General features: G+C 43.1%; 1 protein-coding gene across 1 annotated transcript in view; it reads right to left on the bottom strand.

Annotated features, from left to right (window-relative positions):
* The window catches only part of LOC126195661 (vesicular glutamate transporter 1), a 213,356-nt gene that overhangs the window by 20,681 nt on the left and 170,620 nt on the right, over nucleotides 1-22,055 (bottom strand). The window contains exon 11 of the mRNA XM_049934286.1: nucleotides 20,786-21,037. Coding sequence (XP_049790243.1) covers nucleotides 20,786-21,037 — 252 coding nt within the window. The remainder of the gene's footprint in view (nucleotides 1-20,785; nucleotides 21,038-22,055) is intronic.

Here is a 22,055-nt window from a genome sequence, read left to right as displayed (position 1 = left end):
ATGGAGGCGCCACTTTGTTCATGGGCGGCTCTAAAGAAAACCAGGAAAAAGCGTTTTTCATCATTTTTTCGCCGTCAGAAACGGATATCTAAATAACTAACCGGAGAAAATAGCTCAGATTTTAACGTATATTCCCTAGACATTTATCTAGACGTACCATCTTTCCATTTTTCAAGAATCTTTATCCCTTATCGAGAAACACCCAAAAAGCATGATTCTCGGGTACCAAAATTAAGACGCAGATTTGAAGGTGACTATGCACAGAAAATGACTGAGATTTATACGATGTGTTCCTAAGATCCAGATCTCGATAAACCATGAAAATTATCGTGATACCTTTATCCGTTTTCAAGATGCAGAGGTTAAAGTGAGCTTACCTCAACACTTAAAGTGCGCACACAAAATCCGGTGTGAGGTGGAAACGTAGTTACAGAGTGTGTCCGTTAACACCTGAAGGCGTCTGAAAATCCCGTACTGCAGTACTGAAGCATATGCAAAATTTTTGTGCACGTAAAATCCGGTCTGACGTCTAAAATTAGTTTCGTGTTACTTCAATTTGACATACTAAACAATTAAAATTTTACTGACCCATCAAGTTCATTTCACAGGAGTGACATGCCTCGCTGTAACAGGGAAAGGAAGGAGCCAGCGTAAGACTGCTCCTATCGGAGCACAAAAAAGGCGAATATGCTCCTCTTTAAAAGATTCTTATTGAAAAGTGGGTTACTATTTGCCACATTATGCCTTCCTCAGCACATTTAAAATTTTTTGGAAAAATATTGGCATGTGAAAATATTCACGCTTTTTTATGCGGCGAGAGAAGCGGGAAAGACACGGAGAATTAATCAGTACTGGAAGATTGTAGACAGTGTCTGTGGTATAGAAAAAGCGAGGGAGACAATGGCAGTGTGAGGGATACAATGAGAGTGGAACGTAGTTGACAGTGAAAGAATAGTGCTGGAGGAGAGAGAAGGAAACAGTGCCAGTGGGAGAGGAATAAAAAGAAGGAGAAAGTGGAAGTGGATGAGAGCCAGTGAGAATGAAAACGAGGAAGAGTGAAATAGTGACAGTGAGAAGAGACAGCAGTAGTGGAGAGGAATGAGAGAGCAAGAGGGTGGCAGTGACAGAGGAGACGATAGTAGTAGGACAGAACGAAGGAACCTGTGACTGTGTGGCACGAGACAGAGACAGAAAGCGCGAAAAAGATAGTGACAGTAAGTCCGGCTAAAAAAGTGAGTGAGAATGGGCAAGTGGAAGTGGATGGGTATGAGCGACTTACAACCATGGACCAATGGGTCACTTAATGGGTGACTACCTGGCTGACGACGGTGATGGAGAAAATCTATCGACAAACTGAAATCAGGGCCGAGGAGGGTTCTGTAGGCAAAAGGTGTGAGGCGGCAGTTGGTTAAGTATTAAGTTTCAGAAAAAACCTTTAGAATGTAACAACCATCAAGGTCAATAAAGAAGCACTGCTGCTCGCACACTTTATGTAGGCATCTGAATTCCAATTTTCCGAATCGGTAGCAGTCGGGAGACATCGAAAACTTAGTGAGTTACAGTTAGGGGGGCGTGTGGGAGTGAGAAGTGAGTTGCACGTTAAAAAGGCGCGAAAATGTTGCAGTCAAAAATTTTTGGAGAAACTTTTAAAAGTTTAGAGGGAGGTAGATTAAGTCAACTGGTATCCCACTTTTCAGTCAGAATTTTAAACAGGAGTATATTCACTTTTTTTGTCCTCCGATAAGAGCATTTTTCCTCTGGTTCTCTTCTTTTTACTGCCACAGCAGGACATACTACCCATATGGAAGGGACCGTGTGGGTCAGTAAAATTTTGATAAAAGAGATAAAGCAGAACTAATTTCGCACCTCAGCCCTGATTTTGCATGTCAACGTGCTTCAGTACCACAACATGGAGTTCCAACAACTCTTCTGACGATATCTGAGACAGTTTACAGTATATGTCTCCGTGCTACATTACTTTACAAATTACGTTTTCATCTCACACCAAATTTTACGTGCGTTTTTTACGTGTTCGTGTAAAGTAAGATTGGTCCTCTGTACCTCGAAAATGGATAAAGACATCAGTAAAATTTTCGAGGTCTTTCGAGACCGGGATCTTAGGGACATAACTTAAAATTTCAGCCATTTTCTGTGCATAGCGTCCTTTTCCTGGGGTTATTCTGAAGAGCCGCCCAATGGTGCCTCCAAAAGCCACCTAAGGCCCAACGTAGATTGCAACAAATGCAGAAAGACCCAACTTATTTTGCTCTATTTGCATAAGGAGGAAGATGTGTACTCATACTTTTATCCTGTTCTGTAGGATTACGATACTAAGACGATCCCTACATTGGGCATACAAATAGTCCCTATCCCCAGGACTATCCAAAATATTTGACCCAAACTTTCTATCACCAATCAAATCAGATGTACGAGCCCTGGAAGAATACCATTTTTATATATGGTACCGATATATATGTAAGAATCAAGTAGGATGAATAAGAATGGAAGGTCAAAAAAGAAGTACTCTTATGAAAGAGGGTATAAAATTGGCATGTAAACTTTTTCACTGGTTTGCAATCTGTGCATCGAAGAAGCAATGACAGTAATGAAAGAAAGTGAATTTCATCGATAATGGATGCTGTTGAACTCCGTGACTATTGCTTTATAGGGTGTAGAATAATTTCCGCTACCAGTCACAGTAAAAGATTATTTATTCGTCAAATGACCGCTTTCGAGCTTGTGCCCATCCTCTGGTTTTTATCCATTCATGTCCACGTTTATATTGCTTTGTATATGGCTTTGTATTCAAACAGTGGTCTCCAGAAATATAAACATGTACATGAATGTATAAACACATGAGATGGGTACAAATCTGAAACCAGTCGTGTGACGAATAAATAATCTTTTATTGTGACTGGTAGCGGAAATTTTTCTATACCCAATAAAAGAAAGGTTCAGGAATGGAACTATAAGAGTAAAAAAATAACATTGATATGTATCTCTGATGGCATTTCTGTCCTTGAAAGTGAGGAAGAATTACAAGATCTTTTGAATGGAATGAAAAGTCAAATGGGTACACATTACAGATTGAGAGTAAACTGAAGAAAGACGAAAGTAATCAGGAATAGCAGAAGTGAGATTAGTGATAACTTTAACGTCGAAATTGGGGACCACGTCGTAGAACCAGTGAAGGCATTCTGCTACCCTGGAAAAAAATTACACATGGAAATCCTTGAACGGAGTCCATGAAAAGCGTTCCAGTACTGGAAAAAATGGCTTTACTTATCGAAAAAGGCTACTAGTATCAAGCATCGGCCTTCAGTTGAAGAAAAAATTTCTGAGACTGTATGTCTGGAGCACAACATTGTATGGTATTCGATCATGGGCTTGGGGGAATTCGTAAAAGAAAAGAATCAAACCGATCTAGACGTGGTGTTACAGAAGGATGTTGAAAGTTATGTAGACTGATAAGGTATTAAATGAGATTTTACTCAGATGCGGCGAGGAAATGAACACGTGGAAAACACTGAGAAGAAAAAGGGACAGGATAGTACGAGAATAACTTCCATTGTACTTTTGGAGCTGTACAGGCTGTAAATTGTAAGGGAAGATAGAGGTCGGTATATATTCAACAAATAACTGAGAACTTTGATTGCAAGTGTCATTATACAACACTACTACGGGTCCTTTCTGAGTTTGATGACGCTAGCTTGATTTCAAGAGCTTAGCATTCTTCCAATAGAACTGGTCATGTTCTGAATCTCTTATAGAATCCATGCGATTGAATGGTTATCTGTGGAACAAAATAAGAAATGGTACTTGACGAAGGAATTTCCTCAATACAGTGAGGCAACATAAAAGGAGTTAGCACTTCGGAACTCTCGTATTTTTAGACGAAGAGAGCATTGTTTTGTAGCCCACAAAATTGACCCAGGTCTGGATCCTACCAGCGTGTGGGGTCACAACAAAACACCAGTCTGCCAGGAAATATATTTTATTTTTAGATGGTTTTACTTACCTGTTTACGAAAATTGTAGATTTGTTTCTCATAAATCGTCACGTATACAATTCATAAATAGTTGAACATTGAGAACACGTAAAGCGTCGACTTCATAGCATGCAGAGATGGCGTACAGGCCTTTGATCCCAGCTGAAATTGGGATGACATTTTAGTGACAGGATTGGCTTACGATTGCTGAAAAATATCAGGGTTGAATAACTGTTCGTTCATACACAAATGCTGAAAACGCGATGACGACACTCAGGAAGAGGGGACACAAAGGTGAAAAATCTGCAGATCGGGAAGTAAGAAGCAACGGTTTCACGTCGCTGGGCTGGCGTATTGAGAATAACAGAAAACAAATATTATTTAATTGAATCTTGAGAACGTCTTAAAAACCGCGATTTGACTACTAACAACAACAGTCAATTTTTTGTTAACCTTTTGCTTCATTTATGCGTTTCGTGCGTAGCACATCAACAGAATATTAGACAAAAATACTTAATTCAGAGTATGGTGTGGAATGATTTCTATCTCTACGTTAGAGCCGTTGCGACTGTGCTCTCTGTACTGTATTCCGCACCATATTCACTGATCAGCCAGCACATTATGACCACTTACCTAACAGCAGGTATGTGCACCTTTGGCACGGATAACAGTGGCAACGCGTCGTGGCATGGAAGCAAACAGGCCTGAGTAGGTCTCTGGAGGCAGCTGGCACCACATGTGCACACACAAGTCACCTCATTCCCGTAAATTCCGTGGAGGGGATTGACGAGCACGGACGGCATGTTCACTCACGTCCCAGATGTGTTCGATCGGCTACAGATCTGGCGAGTTGGAGGGGTATCAGCACGTCAACTGGACTCACCAGTGTGTTCCTCAAAACACTCCATCAGACTCTTGGTCCTGTGACACGGCGCATTATCTTGTTGAGAAATGTGTGTGTGTGTGTGGTTTGGGAACTTATGGGCGCCCAGCGGCGAGGTTATCAGCGCCCTGACATCGATGAAAACAAAAGAATGTGGATAAGAACGAAAACTGTCGTACACGCACGCAGTTGAAACGACCACACAATGACTATCACACAGGCACCCTCCCATGCATTATAACCAATGTGGAGGCAAGATAGCTAATCGAGAAATTAAAACAGAGGGAAAACAAAACACAAAAGAGCTAAAAGAACAGCACGGGGAAATGAGACTGGCTGACCACTTACGAAAAAATTTGGGTGAGCCAGCCACCCCGTTGACACATTAAAAATATCTCACCAAAATCTTGTTAAAATGTGGGACAATTCACAGAACTTTAAAACCCGAACCACATTCGTTTGCGTATTGCATAGAATAGACTGCAGGTCCGCCGGCAAATCTGCTGCGGTCCGCTGGTCAGCAAATAAAATACAGTCCAATAAAATGTGGTGCACCGTGATCTGCACGCCACAAGCACCACACATCGGAGGGTCCTCTCGCCGGAGTAAAAATCCATACGTCATAGGGCTGTGGCCGATGCGAAGACGAGTAAGGATGACCTCGTCCCGTCGACGTGGCTGGGAGGAAGTAGGCCACGGCCGAGTTGTGCGCTTGATCACACGGAGCTTGTTGTCGGTCACTTCTAGCCACTCATGTCCCCAACGACACAGGACTTTATACCTCAACAGCGAGGTGAGGGCATGCTGTGGGATTTTTTTTTTTTGGTCATCAGTCTACTGACTGGTTTGATGCGGCCCGCCACGAATTCCTTTCCTGTGCTAACCTCTTCATCTCAGAGTAGCACTTGCAACTTACGTCCTCAATTATTTTCTTGACGTATTCCAATCTCTGTCTTCCTCTACAGTTTTGCCCTCTACAGCTCCCTCTAGTACCATGGAAGTCATTCCCTCATGTCTTAGCAGACGTCCTATCATCCTGTCCCTTCTCCTTATCAGTGTTTTCCACATATTCCTTTCCTCTCCAATTCTGCGTAGAACCTCCTCATTCCTTACCTTATCAGTCCACCTAATTTTCAACATTCGTCTATAGCACCACATCTCAAATGCTTCGATTCTCTTCTGTTCCGGGTTTCCCACAGTCCATGTTTCACTACCATAAAATGCTGTACTCCAGACGTACATCCTCAGAAATTTCTTCCTCAAATTAAGGCCGGTATTTGATATTAGTAGACTTCTCTTGGCCAGAAATGCCTTTTTTGCCATAGCGAGTCTGCTTTTGATGTCCTCCTTGCTCCGTCCGTCATTGGTTATTTTACTGCCTAGGTAGCAGAATTCCTTAACTTCATTGACTTCGTGACCATCAATCCTGATGTTAAGTTTCTCGCTGTTCTCATTTCTACTACTTCTCATTACCTTCGTCTTTCTCCGATTTACTCTCAAACGATACTGTGGCAGTGGGGTAGCACACTGAAAGACCTGACGGTCACGGCACGCCTCCTTGGCCGCTCGATCAGCCCTTTCATTCCCCAGAATTTCCGCGTGCCTTCGTACCCAGCAAAAAGACACCTGCTTCCCCAGTAGCTGTAGTTGGAGGATGGCGTCTTGGATTGTCTGGATTCCTTTATCTGCTGGGTACAAATGCTGAAGAGAGTAAAGGGCGCTCAAAGAATCTGAACATACGAGAAATCTAACACTGGGAGAAAGTCTCATCTGCTCCAGTGCCCGCAAGATTGAGAAATGCCACTTCCGTCGGGAAACATGATCGTGATGAAGGGTTGTACGTGGTCTGCAACTAGTGTACGATACTCCCTAGCCGTCATAATGCCTTGCACGAACTTCACGGGAGCCATGGATGCCCACGTCAATGTTGCCCAGAGCATAACGGAGCCGCCGCCACCTTGTCTCCTTCCCGCCGAACAGGTTTCACTGGATGAAATTTTCACTCTACACCAGAGTGTGCTCTGATATGATTCCTGGCAGAAGTTTGGAAGGTAGGAGAAGAGGTACTGGCGCAATTAAAGCTGTGAGGACGGGGCGTGAGTCGTGTTTGGGTAGCTCAGTTGGTGGAGCACTTGCCCGCGAAAGGCAAAGGTCTCGAGTTCGAGTCTCGGTCCTGCACACAGTTTTAATCTGCCAGGAAGTTTCAGGTTTCACTGAGCTGTGCCCCTGGAAGAAGACGGATTCGCGCCCTCCCATCGGCATGATGAAGAAGGTATAGGAATCCATCAGACCATGTAACGCCGATGGTCACGTGCCCATTTCAGTCGTAGTTGCCGATGTCGTGATGTTAACCTTGGCACAGGCATGGGTTGTCGGTTGCAGAGGCCCATCGTTAGGAGTTTTCGGTGCACTGTGTGTTTAGGAACACTTGCACACCGCCCAGTAATAAAGTAAGATGTTAGCTCCGTCATAGTTCGCCGCCTGTCCTGTTTTACCAGTCTGCCCAGCCTACGACGTCCGACATTTGTAATGAGGGGTAGCCGTCCAACCCCAAAACGTGTGGACATGGTTTCAACAACCATCGAACACCCGAAAAGTCGTCCAGTTTCCGAAAAGCTCTGCCGAGCTTCCATGCCATCACAATCTGCCCTCAGTCAGACTCAGACAGAACGTGCACCTTCCCCATTCTACACACGGACAGTACGATCACTGATACTGCATGCATCGTGCGTGTGCTTGACTAGCAGTCATTCCTCGCCAGGAGACGCTGCTATCGTCTGGTCGGGTTTATATTGACACTCGGTCGGTGGCCATAATGTTCTGGCTAATCTGTGTGTACCCCTAAACCACCATACAAGTTTAATCATGTACGCTTTTACCTCTATACGGACAATAAATAAATTTTTATTGTTTGCTTATCTCCCTGCTGTTGCAATATTAATGGTTAGCAGCGGAGTTCCAATACGTTTATTGGTTGGTTTGGTTGGTTTAAAGATTAAAGGGACCAAACTGCAAAGATCATCGGTCCCAATATGTTTATTCCATTAGGTTTAATGTTACAAGAGAAAAGGGACCGGGGTGTATATACAGGGTTATCAAGAAGTCAGTATAAATTTGAAAACTTAATAAACCACTGAGTAATGTAGATAGATAGGTAAAAGTTGACACACATGCTTGGAATGACATGGGGTTTTATTAGAACCAAAAATAAAACAAAGTTCACAAAATGTCTGACAGGGGGCGCTGGACAGCAAAACGTCAGTGACTGCGCATGACAATCGTGTATAAAAGGAGCTGTAATGAGAGAGAGAATCAGATGCGCCAGCAGTCGCCGCATGTTGACGTTACCTGAAAAGGCGCTTTTAGTGAAGCCTTCAGCGTTACGATCCTATCGCCATAGGGAGGGGATTCTAACGGGTAAAGGTCCGTTGACAAATGTCGCGAGAATGATTTCGAAGTTCGAAGCCACGGGTTGTTTAGACGATAGACCCCGTGGTGGCCGACCGAGCACAAGGAGTAATGCTGCTGAGACAGTTCAGGAAGAAATGGAGACTGTAGCGGGTTCGTCTATGCACGGGGAAGTCAGCGGTCGTGCAGTCGCAAGTCGCACCGGCATTCCATAGACTACTGTTTGGTTGGCACTTAGGCGTACCCTCCGATGCTATCCGTACAAAATCCATCGGCATCATTAACTGTTACCTGGCGATTTAGTGAAGCGGAGGGCATTTGCGGTGTGGGCGTTTCAAAAGATGGCGGAAGATGACGATTGGTTGAGTAACGTGTTGTGGACCGACGAAGATCATTTCACGCTCCGAGGGTCTGTCAACGCCCACAACTGCAGAATTTGGGCTACCGAAAATCCTAGAACTGTCGTCGAAACTCCATTACACGACGAGAAAGTCAAGGTATGGGTTGGATTTACCACATCTACCGTTATCGGGCCTTTTTTCTTCGAGGAAATGCGTGATTCTGGTTTTGTGACTGCTACCGCGACGGGTGAGAGGTACGCCGATATGTTACAGAATCGCACCATCCCCAGCCTGGCTGATAAACACCTACTGGAACGTACGATGTTTATGCAGGGTGGCGCTCCACCCCATATTGCTCATATTGCTGGACAAGTGAAAGTTCTCTTGCACGCGTCGTTTGGTGATGATCGTGTGCTCAGCCGTCACTTTCATCATGCTTGGCCTCCCAGGTCCCCAGACCTCAGCCCGTGCGATTATTGGCTTTGGGGTTACCTGAAGTCGCAAGCGTATCGTGATCGATCAACATCTCTAGGGATGCTGAAAGACAACATCCGACGCCAGTGCCTCTCCATGACTCCGGACATGCTTTACAGTGCTGTTCACAACATTATTCCTCGACTACAGCTATTGTTGAGGAATGATGGCGGGCATATTGAGCATTTCCAGTAAAGAACATCATCTATGCTTTGTCTTACTTTGTTATGCTAATTATTGCTATTCTGATGAGATGAAGCGCCATCTGTCGGACATTCTTTGAACTTTTGTATTTTTTTGGTTCTATTAAAATCCCATATCATTCCAAGCATGTGTGTCAATTTTTACCTCTATCTACATTATTCCGTGATATATTCTGTTTTCAAATTTATACTGACATTTTGATCACACGGTATTTCAGGCTGACAGAGACATGTCTCCTTTAGACGTTGCGTTTCTCCGGAAAGACGAAGTGAACTCTGTCCTTCAGGCGTCGTGTTTCGAACACGCTATATCTCCTCCCGGGATATTCATCGATTTTCAAAATTCTTGTGTACAAATTCTAAGCGTTTTCCTTTTGTTACATTTGATCTGTTTCTGAACACATTCTTCATGTTACTTAGTAGCGGGAACAATTTTCCCTGAAGAGTTTGCTGTGTTATTTTGTTACTCTTCGTACTCATAGCGTATTCTGAAAAACATTTTGTACCAGCCGGTAATGTTACAGGCCTACCAAGTGCTATCAATCTCCTGGAAACCTAAAATTTTTACGTGATATTTCTTGACTTTGGCGAGAATGCTTTAGCCAAACCAACCCAGACGCAAGATCCAAATAAATATAAACATAACCCCCTACCTAAACACACACAGTAACCAACTACAACACAAACACACACACACACACACACACACACACACTGAGAGAGAGAGAGAGAGAGAGAGAGAGAGAGGGGGGGGGGGGGTTGGGAGGACGAGAACAAATAAGAACAGACTCAGACTTCGAGTGTTTCCGTAAGGCAGCGTTTCTCAACCTTTCGGTGTTAGCGACCACATTTTCAGTCAGAAATTTATTACGGGCCCCGCCTTACCCTATTTACTTATACTATAACTATATTTCGAGTATTTTGACGCTAAAGCTACTAATTTACTAATTTACAAACCTTACTAATTACCAAGAATAAGTAAATTTTGTCACTATTTCGCAACACCAATCCGCAACTTTGACAAAGCCAAAACCGATAGCCCTCTATTGCTCTCTCTCTCTTACAGGTATAACACGAAAATACTCCCAAACGTCTCTCATACGCCTAAGAAGAAGTCTTCATAGACCTTACGGCAAGCAGAGCTATAAAAATTTAATTTAGCAAAAAATCATTATTTGAATTTCGGCTAAGGTAGATTGATGAGTTTTCGCCACTGTAAACGAGAGCATTTCGTATGCTTTTGCCGCTTTTAACATCCTGCCTTTGCGTTACCGGATTTTCTGGGTTGATTACCATGAAGATAAATGTAAATCGCAGCTAAACGTAGAAAAATGTGTATTTCTAGTATTCAAACCTACTTCGAAAATGTTTGCTCTACACTCCAGGCCCAAAGCAGTCACTAATAATTACAAAACTTGTTTTTAATTTAGTATTGAAAATTTAATTATTAAAAACATCCTGCAGTACCGATATAGTTCTATATAAGGGCATTATACCAGAGTAAATGTGGATTTTAATTTTTTATTTTGTCACAGTGTATTTTGTCTGCAAATTGATCATTTCTTTTAAGTCATTTTTTTCTTTCAGATAAGTTCGGACTCCTCCCACCCCTCCATTTCAGTGTTACCCCCCCCCCCCCCCTCCCCCTATAGTCCACAGGTTAAAAATCGCTGCCGTAGGGGAACATCGTCTTGTAAACAAACTTTTAATTTAAATATTCAGCCTCGGTGACCTTGGCACATGTTGAACAAATGGCTCTGAGCACTATGGGACTCAACTGCTGAGGTCATTAGTCCCCTAGAACTTAGAACTAGTTAAACCTAACTAACCTAAGGACATCACAAACATCCATGCCCGAGGCAGGATTCGAACCTGCAACCGTAGCGGTCTTACGGTTCCAGACTGAAGCGCCTTTAACCGCACGACCACTTCGGCCGGCCACATGTTGAACAACAACGTAAATAAAGTGACAACTTGATCTCTGGTGTCATCTTGCTTAGAGAAAGTGGTGAGGTGATGTTGCTGTATGTGTGTAGTTCAGATAGACGAATCTTCTTTTTGAAGGTTTACTATAAATGAAAATAACAATAGTGTCTCTGCCTGCTTAATAGCGGTTGTCCTTGGAGTGTGATGCGCTCTGAAAATCTTCTGTGAAAATGGGTTTCCCGAATTGTAAGCGGAGCTTTCATTGCCACAAGTGACATTCTTTGAGAATCTGTGCAAGGCTTCAATCATTTCGAGCTGAGCGAATGCTGTCACGATAGTAGTGCTTCGCTAGCATTTGCATTCCGATTGAAGTGTATTTTTGATAACAGTAGGACATGTTAGGAGAAATATTGTACCACTGAGCGTTTCCGACTTACGGGATTGCTTAACTAGACTCAACGCAGCATCAAAAGCCGTAAATAAATGCGTTACACATTTCATAGGAGTCGTCCAGTAACTGTCCATATTCGCTGGCTCCAGCTTCTTGAAGGCAAACCACTTACCTTCATCCTCTGCTATATCCAGAAGCGAAATTTGGGTCTGTGATCACTTTTCCCATTTTATGGAATATTACCGAAGCAAGGTAATCTACACTGCACGTATCATTTGTGATCGTAGCAGCGTGCGGAAATTTTTAATCTGTATATCTTCGTTGATGTACCAGTTCTGTTTCCTGATTTTCAGTGAAAGCAGTTAGAACTACCAGATGTGAAACAGAAGCTCTGCTTCGATATTTTGAACCCAATTGTTCTGATTAAGCCCTCAAAAAGTGGCGAAAATTCGTTTGCATTTTCAGCTGAAATGCAAGATTTCATTGATACCTAAGTAAAAAGACAAATTTAAAATGGAAGGTTATTTTTTTGTGTAATATACATCTTGCGATTTGAAATAGTACATCTTGGACCGAGTTAGATTATCTTTGTTTAACACCACAGAGCTCTTATCCAGTGTTATCCGGTGTCAGGCTGATGTTACGATACAGTTTGAAATAGTGACCGCAAAATTCATCAAGCCATCTCAAGTTGTTTATTATTTAGTGAAGCAAAAAGGGAAACTATTGAAACATCTTCGTATGCACTATTTGTTGACACCATCGGACGGCAACAGATAAATAAACGAGCGTGATTACTCTGATAAGTCCCAGAAAATTTGTGTCGTTTCATCATTCGTTTCATACAGAACATTTATTCTGCAAAAACCACAGCTTAAGTTTTGTATTACAGTGCTACCAAGCACGCTGAAGGCTTGTCTTACGCCTACATAATGCCTGATGATTTCGCTCACAAAATGTCCTGTTTGGGTAAACTACAAGATGAGCTCTATAATTTGTCTTCACATTTACACACACACACACACACACACACACACACACACACACACACACACACACACAGGATGATCTGAAGTACTGAGGTACATGGAAGTATAAATTGGTGGACGATGAAGCTTGAAGGAGGAATGTGTCAGACAACGAGAGTGCAAGATGGTGTTCATGTTCTTATCAGAAACAAGGAACCACGTAATGAGAGACAAGTGTCACTCTGGGCCTAAATATAGTGTTGGTCTGCATTTTTATAGTGAAAAGTGTCGTCTTCGTCTCATCTTTTCGTCTCTAACCGCCTCCCTCCTGCCCCGTCTCTCTCTCTCTCTCTCTCTCTCCCGCTCTCTCTCTCTCTCTCTCTCTCTCTCTCTCTCTCTCTCTCTCTCTCACACACACACACTCCTATTTAGCCATTGCTTCACATACTGAGGGAACCCAACGAGGACGTGGTCTGTGGAAATCTGTCAGTTGAAATAGTTTAATAAGATTCTCCCTCGGACGGGTTTCTTCGGTACGGGTTGCCTGTGAACAGAATGCACAAATGCTTTTCTAGAAAATTTCTCATTTATGATAAAGTATGAATCTGTGACGCAGGGAAAAACAAGAAAAAACACTTTACAAGTATTACAACTGTGGTCCGGTTTTGCTTATAAGTGCACTGCAGATACATAAAAAAAATTTTAAAAACTGGTGTATGGGAACAACCATCAGATGAAGCTTACTTTTACATTTTTCAGAGAATAAGTAATTTTTACCAACTTCGATTCCATAAGGAACTGTTGTGCACAGCGACCATAGACTACAAGAAAGGAGAGGCACACAACAATCAGTCCCAATTCCATTAGTTTTCTTACTCATGAATATTTACATCTTGGCTATAAATAGTGCATCTGGATTACAATCCAACATCCAGTACATGTCACCATACTATCTTACTGGTGTATAGGCAAAATTAATCTGAGGCAATGGAGGCAATCATGGTGCTCCATCATCACTCACCTACTCCTGCAGTGCATCCACATCCCAAGAGTTTGCAATGAATGCCGATTAGAAGAGATTGCAAGTTTTGTGTGCTCTGAATTGCATTAAATTTCCAATGGAATTTTTTCTGAACTCCTCTGCTAATCCGCTAGAAACCAAATTGGAGTAACCTGCTGTTTTCCGGTTACCATGGATCTAACGTATTCAAGGACAAACATCGACGACGCTTATTGATGGCCACTTTAGCTGCATCAGGGGTACGTCTCTGAGAAGTAAAAATCCCATTGTATTGAAAAGAAGTTATTTATTTGATTAAGATAATTTTATTTAATACTCCACAGCACTTCAAGAGTTCTGTCTATGCTACATTCCTGTTGATAATTGTAACTTGCTAAAAGTATATATACTGTTAAAACAGATCACAACTGAACCAAATAACTTTTTTTTGTATTGTCACTTAAGTAGGTCCGCTTTTGCGTCGTGCTATGAACTTCTCGAGAAAAAAATTGTAGTTACATGAAGTTATCGCATTTTTCAGTCTTTGGCAGCCGTATCCCACTATAGAAAAAAATCTGAGAAAACTGAACGAAAAATGAAGATTTTTGTCTTTAGTTTTCATCTCAACAGAAACAAAAAAGTAGTTGGAACGTTAGTAACAAATGAATGGAGTCTAAATCTTCCCAAGCTTCAGATGTATTAAATTTTGGTTAAGCTCATGGTTGAATTTCCTGAGGGATAATACTGAAGGAAACAGTCATCAGTGAAGAGGACATTGGCATAAGCATAAGCTCGAAAGGTTGCGGACGGATCGTATTTTTTTTAACGTAAGACAGAATCAATTTACTTAAAAAACAACTGCAGCACTTCTTTTGCCTCATACTAACTTCTTTAAATGGTGTTTGTGCTCACACAAATATCAGCCGGAAGGGGCATTTTCCCAAAGGCAGCTAAAACATTAAATGCAAGGTGACAATTTCTGAAAATGTATTGGTAGAACATTAATTAGCAGGGCTGTGCAAACGGGTATGGAACATCCGTTGTTACAAGTTATTGACAAATATGGAAATTATGAATATCTTCTTCTAGCTGTTGTTTGAAAAACTGCGATGAACGGTATCAATGGTGGGGCGAGGTGATGTACATTGAATAACTATGCCCTGTTTGTTGAGGATCTCATTAAATATATGTTTTTGTAGACGGTGGTCTATTTCTGAGACGTATCTCAGTGGCGACCCTTGATATGAACCTAATGTGATGAAATTGCTTCTGAGTCGTTTCCCAAAGCTACTTATCTTCCCTCTCATAACCAAAATAAACTTCCTACTAGTTAAACTTCCTACTAATTTGCAAACTCAACAGTAACCCACATTCGATCCGAAACCAGAAGAAATGTTTTGTACAATATAGTTGGGCATCATGTTCTGGTGCCATCTGAGCACGTGGGCTACGAACGATGGAGAGGGTTACTGACTGTGACGATTATTAAATAGAACAACCATGAGATACATGTACTGTACGCAGTGTCGCAGCTGGGAGCACATGGTTTGTCATTTTTTAGTAAGGAGTCGCCGTTATGTTAGCCCGTACCTTAGAATTGTAGCTACATCTTGGTCTGGTTGGTGAGAATATCAGTAAGTAAGCTTACAGCGGTCATTCACAGAATCAGTCTTCTTTGTCTCAGTCTAATTTGAATATGTAGTGTTGCTGCTGTATATAAGAGAGCAATGATTCACCTGCACTTCACTTGTGTAGGGGTTGTGAGACGAGTCATTTATGAGCTATCGGCAAACTCAGGCGAATGTCGATGTCGTGGATTGAAGTATGGAGCAGTGCATTAACATTTGCGAAGTGTAGTCAAGAGTTTAGAATACTCACTTTCAGAGATCTGCAGATTATTATTGCCTAGTGAACAGACTGCCGGCTTACCCTCAGCATAAATAAATGTAATTAATGTGTGAAAGTAGACGATAAGATAGTCGTTTTAGAATTGTAGTTTGAACGATAGTGGTTTTAATATAGCATAAATCGCGTGTCAAACGAGCTGCAGTAGAAATTCAAGAGGGCTGGTCTTGATGAAATAGCAATAAATAAATACAAATAAGTAAAGTCACTGAAAGTAGTTAAGCCGGGTGATGTTCAGGATTATTTTTCCTGTCGATTTAAGGGTGAACGACGCTAGTCTTGGGAAAAGAAGATGGTGGACTGAAATTTACTAGATGAATACTGAAGAAGTGTAATTCACGCAAGAAAGAGCTCACTTACAGAACTCTCGTTCCACCAATTCGAATTAATCGACGATCTAAACACTTGCCAAGCGGGGTTAATTGCAGAGAGAAAACAGATTCAAAGAAGAGTTGCACGCATCTTTGAAGAGTTCGGTTAGTCACAGTACGGGCGTTACAGAAATAATTATCTTAATACAGTGGAAAAAAGCAGCGTTCATCCGCGGGTGCCTTATTCACTGCTGTATGCCGTGGAGCACGGTCGCTCCACGCGAAACAGAAGTGTCATTTGGGTGGCCTGCACAGCAGGCGTTAAGGGGCGAGTGGTCCCGGGCTGCCGTACTTGGCATCGCCTGTCACATGGGCGGAGATAGAGCTTTGCTCGGTATCCCTCCGCCCGCTGGGTATTTATGTGGCCCCTACGGCCCGACAGGTGGGACCATTTCCGGAGCCGACGCGCGGCTTTATTGTTATGCATAACGCCTGTGGACGACAGCCTCCTACCAGTCTTGAACAGCCGTCAGTTTATCGCTTCTCGATTGAGTAGAATTCGTGTCTGTTAACCGTGTTAAGTGCCGTGCAAGGCCTATATGATCATAGAACAATTATAGGGACGAACCGATGGAGGGTGGGGGGGGGGGGGTTGTAGGGGTGGGGGGAAACCTTTGAAGGTGAGTGAGTGGCGGATTTAGGGATTTAGCAGCCATGCTTCCTCGTCCTATCTTATACTTCACGGACACAAAAATTCATATAGAGTCCTAAGTTGATAAGACACACACCCCAGAATTGAACCCAAAAGACGAACCTGGTGAAGGCAGGGTAACTGGCGTTTCTGGTTCAATAAGAAGCATAAAGTGTTGCAGTGGGTCAAATCTGGTTACTGCTCACGCATCTCCTATTGAAAACGCAGGGAGAACTAGAAAGGGTGGAACTGTATCGCAGAGACATTTGGAGTAGAATTAAACACTTTCTCTTTCACATTTGATCATATAGTTGTCTGATTACAGCGGGAAGGACGGGGTACTTGTAATGTGGGCAGAAGAATCACCTTGTATTACAAAAGCTGTGTCCAGTTGTAGATTGCATCATGTACCCATCGTCTCAGCAATGGGTGTTAATATTATTAGCCCTGTCTTGACCGACTACACTAGTTTATTTCCTCGTAACATTTCTGAGAATATCTGGGATCGCATTTTAACAATGCACTTATGTTCAGCGACAGCATCCACGTGATAGGCTTGACCTCCTGCAAGCTGTAGCTGTAGAAAGACTGGATGTCGATGTTTCTCACACTGAGAACCTTATTCGGTCCACGCCACGGAGCATTGCTGTATTGTAATGGTTGGCGGAGCTGTTACTCTGTGTTAAGACGTGGATGACTAATTTTTTCTCCAGTAAAATTGTGCATCATTGTAAGATACACGTTTCAGTTATGAACTACAAATTGCTGCTAATACTGAATACAGATTGATTAATACCTGGGGAAACTGGAATTGGTACCGTGGTTTGAACGATTAGTCAATATTTTGGTTATAATTGTATCTACAGGTGACATTAGGGTGTACGGATATTAGTATCGATATTTCTTGCAGCTGTCGTCCGCAGCCTCAACACTAACCTAGTATGAAGGTATTTTCAAAGTAAAATCTATTACGTGTGTACTATATGACCAGAGGACCGGGAATTACATCCGACGCACGCGTGTACAGGGTGGAGAAATACGAATCAATAAGAACAGAGCAGGTTGGCCGGCGTCGAATCGATGAAAATTTTATAAATAGCCGGTGGTCGGAAATACAACGGGTATAAAAGGACAGCCAATCGGTGACAAGTGTACTGAAGTCAACAGCCGTTAAGAGCAGCTCAGGGAAAATTTTATGGCCGCGACGATGAGGAATATTCGAGAAGGTAAAACAACAATTTCATCGACGGTCGCAATGTTGTAGTGATGATGGAGTACTGAATTTTGAGTATTTTCTGCAAGAAAATATGATTTGAGAAGATATGAGCGTTGGGAATTTAACTTCTGATTTCCGTTTCACCATTTTCTGATCTTCCGTATTTGTTAGAATAGAAGTTCATTCGCGGTTTCCGCACAGAAGTAAATATTAAAACATGTAACCTTTAGATTTGATTGTTAATAATATTACACTTTACAGTACAGCATGTCGACAATCTTACTGCAGTGCTCTTTCTGCACTTAATGAATTTACGTGAAATGAAATGAGCGTATAGCCATGAGGTCCCATCCGAGGAAATTCGGCCGCCCAGTGGAAGTCTTGTTTCAGTCGACGCCACATTGGGCGACTTGCGCGCCGGTGATGAGGATGAAATGATGATGAGGACAACACAACACCGAGTCCCCGAGCGGAGAAAATCTCCAACCCGACCGGGAATGAAACCCGGGCACGCTTGCATGGGAGGCGAGCACTTCACTGCCCAGCTAAGCAGGCGGACAATGAACTAACAAATTAATGGAATTAATGGTAGTTATTTTAATAGGTTTATTCAGTAGACATTCTTTTAATTTAATCAGCCATGGAAAGTTTACGTGATTTAACTTTCCAGCTTAACTGTCATCTTCAGCTTATTTTAGTTAGTAACTGTACAATTTAGTACAACAGGAATAACATTTCCGTAATCGTTACTACAGGGTGAAAAGTATTTAAACCGACAAACTCTGGGAGGTTGTAGGGGACATCAAAACAAATATTTTTCCCTAATGTCATTTTTTTCCTATGGGGATTATTTAAACCAGTGGAGGCCGTATTACGCTCTTCAGTTGTTAGAGGCCGTATTACGACCTATAGTTGTTAGAGGGCGTATTACGCTTTTCAGTTGTAGGCAACTGCTGTCCACCAGTGTAGCAGTGCATTGTCTCTGTTTACTAATGGAGCGATACACCTGGAGTGACTACACTGATGTGGTTGGTGCGTACTACGTAGCGCACCACAACGGACGAGCTGCACAGTGGATTTATCAACAACAGTATCCTAATCGCCGTATCCCGCATCATACGACCTTCGCTACTGTGTACCAACGTCTGCGTGAGACCGGGTCATTTAGCAGACTACCTACACAGGGACGCCTTCGCACTTTAAAAACGCTGCAATTTGAGGAAGCTGTCTTGCAGCACGTGGAGCGCGATGCTTCAATCAGCACTCGTGAAATTTCACGTAACATGGGGACGAATCAGACGACTGTAAGAACAGTCCTTCTAGAGCAATTGTAACGTCCATTACACTTACAGCGTGTCCACAACCTGGAACCAGTTGATTATCTACCCAGAGCACAGTTTTCGCAGTGGTACCTGAAACAGTGTGAAATTCATCCTACATTTCCATCCTATATGTTGTTTACCGATGAATTAACGTTCGGGCATGATGCAGTCTTCAACATGCACAATTCGCATGTTTGGAGTGAGGATAATTCTCATGCCAGAGTTAATAGCGCTCATCAAGTGCGGTTCTTCGTTAATCTGTGGGTGTTGTTGGATCCTGTTTAATTGGGCAGTATCTGCTACCTAGGCTATTAAATGGCAGGCAGTATTACAATTTTCTCTCCAGAGAATTGCCAGAATTGCTGGAAGACGTCGCGCTCCGTACAAGACAACACATGTGTTTCCAACATGACGGGGTGCCGGCACATTTCAATCGTTGTGTGCGTCGATTCCTGGACCGACGGTTTCCCAGAAACGTGGATTGGCATAGGTGATCCTGTATCATGGCCTGCTCGATCCCCCAGGTATGTTCCCTCTGGAGTTTTTTTGTGTGGGGAGAGATGCGCAACCTTGTTTACGCAACTCTTGTCGCATCAGAAGAGGATCTGGTTGCCCGGATAGTAGCAGCAGCTGGAACAATTCAGGATACTCCTGGGGTTTTTGCCCGTGTCAGACATAACATGATCCGACGGTGTAACCTTTGTTTACGTATCGATGGAGGCATTTTTGAAAATCTACTGTAATTGAAATTGGGTTGTGTTAATGTGTTGTCTCTTGGTTATACAAAAATGGAAAAGTATTTGTTGGTTTAATTAATATTCCGCCAGAGAAATCTTACTCTACCGGTTTAAATACTCCTCATAGGATAAAATAACATTAGGGGAAAATATTTGTTTTGATGTCCCCTACAACCTCCCAGAGTTTGTCGGTTTAAATAATTTTCACCCTGTATAACTGATATTAGTGCAGAAGGTGTACGTTATGATACTAGATGTACAAATATATGATTGATGTGATTAATTCATCCGAGAAATAGAAATCTTATTATCAAAGCAGTTGCCAATGTTGGTGCTTTGCGTTTTGTATTTTGGTTTCTATAATTCGCTCTCATGCTAATGGTTTGTTTAATTCTTTTAATTTAGCTTTATGTTAAAGTATTTAGTTACAATCTTTTATACAGTAAAGTGAGTCAAAAGATAACATATTCAATTTGTTTTCTTTTAATATATTATCGTTCGTTATATTTCAAGATTGTGCATGTTTATGCCTTTCCTTCAGCTACGATTGTTAGATATTAACCTTTAAAAGTGGATATTATTCATCAAAGCCTTTGATTATGGAACACCTTTATTCGAAAGCACACAGTTCCATGCATTCGTCGCTGATTGGCTGCCGTTGCATAGCTACTGCTCGACAGTGGAACGTTTCTAATCGATGGTTATATCGAAAATTTTCATCGATTCGACATTCCCTACCTACTCTCACTTTATTATCCAGTTGTTCTTCCTCCAACCAGCATACTATCCGTTACTTCAGCTACCTGTGTGAGTCCACTGCTCTAACGACAGACTGGTTAAGGGAGCTGAAACGAGCCCCGGTCTCAGTTGACTTTTGTTATTGTCGCTATTTTGTGCCGACCAGGCATTTCATGTGTAGCTGCTACTGACGGTACTGCGGGATAACAGAGCTCCGCGATCGAGTGCAGGGCGCAGAGGCACGACAGGACGGCTAGACGGCTACCGGCTGGTTGGCACGCACTTTTGGGGGAACGCCTGGGGCGGGAGGTGGGGGCGGTGAGGTCGGCTGGTCGCCGGCGGGCGGCAGCTGCCGGCCGGGGTCCAGCTGGTAGGCCTCGTCCAGGGGGTTCCACTTCTTGTCCGCGGCGGGCGACGCGGCCGCCGGCTCCGCCCACGGCTGCAGCTCTCCGGAGGCGAACAGCGCGTAGAACGTCACGCCGAACAGGTGCACCATCGCCGCCATGATGAACACAGTCTTCCAGCTATCTCGCGTCTGCAAAAGAGAGTATGAATATGGAGAGGTTGGCACGTCGCATCATATGTATCAGTGTGACTCAAACTTTGATATTAGGGGCAAAAGCGCTGTAGACGTCGAAGATCGACATGCACTAAGTGTCCCTGGATTATTTACGAGGCGTAAGTACCGTTTTGAAATTTAAAAAAAAAGATGTGGTAAGATATCTCAATAGTTTTATTTTTACGTGAAAGCCTGTTCAAAAAATGGCTCTTGGCACTATGGGACTTAACATCTGTGGTCATCAGTCCCCTAGAACTTAGAACTACTTAAACCTAACTAACCTAAGGACATCACACACATCCAAGCCCGAGGCACGATTCGAACCTGCGACCGTAGCGGTCACGCGGTTCTAGACTGAAGCGCCTAGAACCGCACGGCCACACCGCCCGGCGTGAAAGCCTGTACCTTAATCTACTTTTCTACGTAATTTCCGTCAATATTGAGGCACTTTTCATAACGTTGTGCCAGTTTTTGAATACCCTCCTCATAGAAGTCTGACGCCTGACTTGTTAACCACTGCATCACCACTGGTTTTATACTTCGTCATCGTCTTTGCTGTGGGCTTCTCCACCAGACATCTTGGCGCCTAGAGTATCTGCAACCAAACTGACAGCCTGCAGCCGCGGGTTGCCCGCCTCGCAGGCACACCGAAGCACTACACAACCGACAGGCAATACTGATGAACGACCAAAACAACACCGCAGCAAAGACAGCAGCGGCCCACATAAACGTAAGGAAGAGGTCGCTGCAGATCCCGGAGCTATTTTCACACGTCAAACCACGTGATGGAAAATAGTTTTGAGGTACTCATCCACCAAAGCGCTATAAAGGCCGGCGCTCGGCCGCACATCAGCATCCTCTACACCTCCCGTAAACTCGATCCTCCTCACCCGCTTGTCTCTCCCATCCTCTCCCGCCCCCGTCCGCTGCCACACCTGTATTTCCACGTCCCACCTACTTTCCATCTCTCCACTCTCCGTACCCTCTCCCAAGG

Source organism: Schistocerca nitens, chromosome 7 (genome assembly GCF_023898315.1).
Source record: "Schistocerca nitens isolate TAMUIC-IGC-003100 chromosome 7, iqSchNite1.1, whole genome shotgun sequence".
Classification (NCBI taxonomy): Eukaryota; Metazoa; Arthropoda; class Insecta; order Orthoptera; family Acrididae; genus Schistocerca; species Schistocerca nitens.
This window is presented reverse-complemented; position numbering and strand designations above follow the sequence as displayed.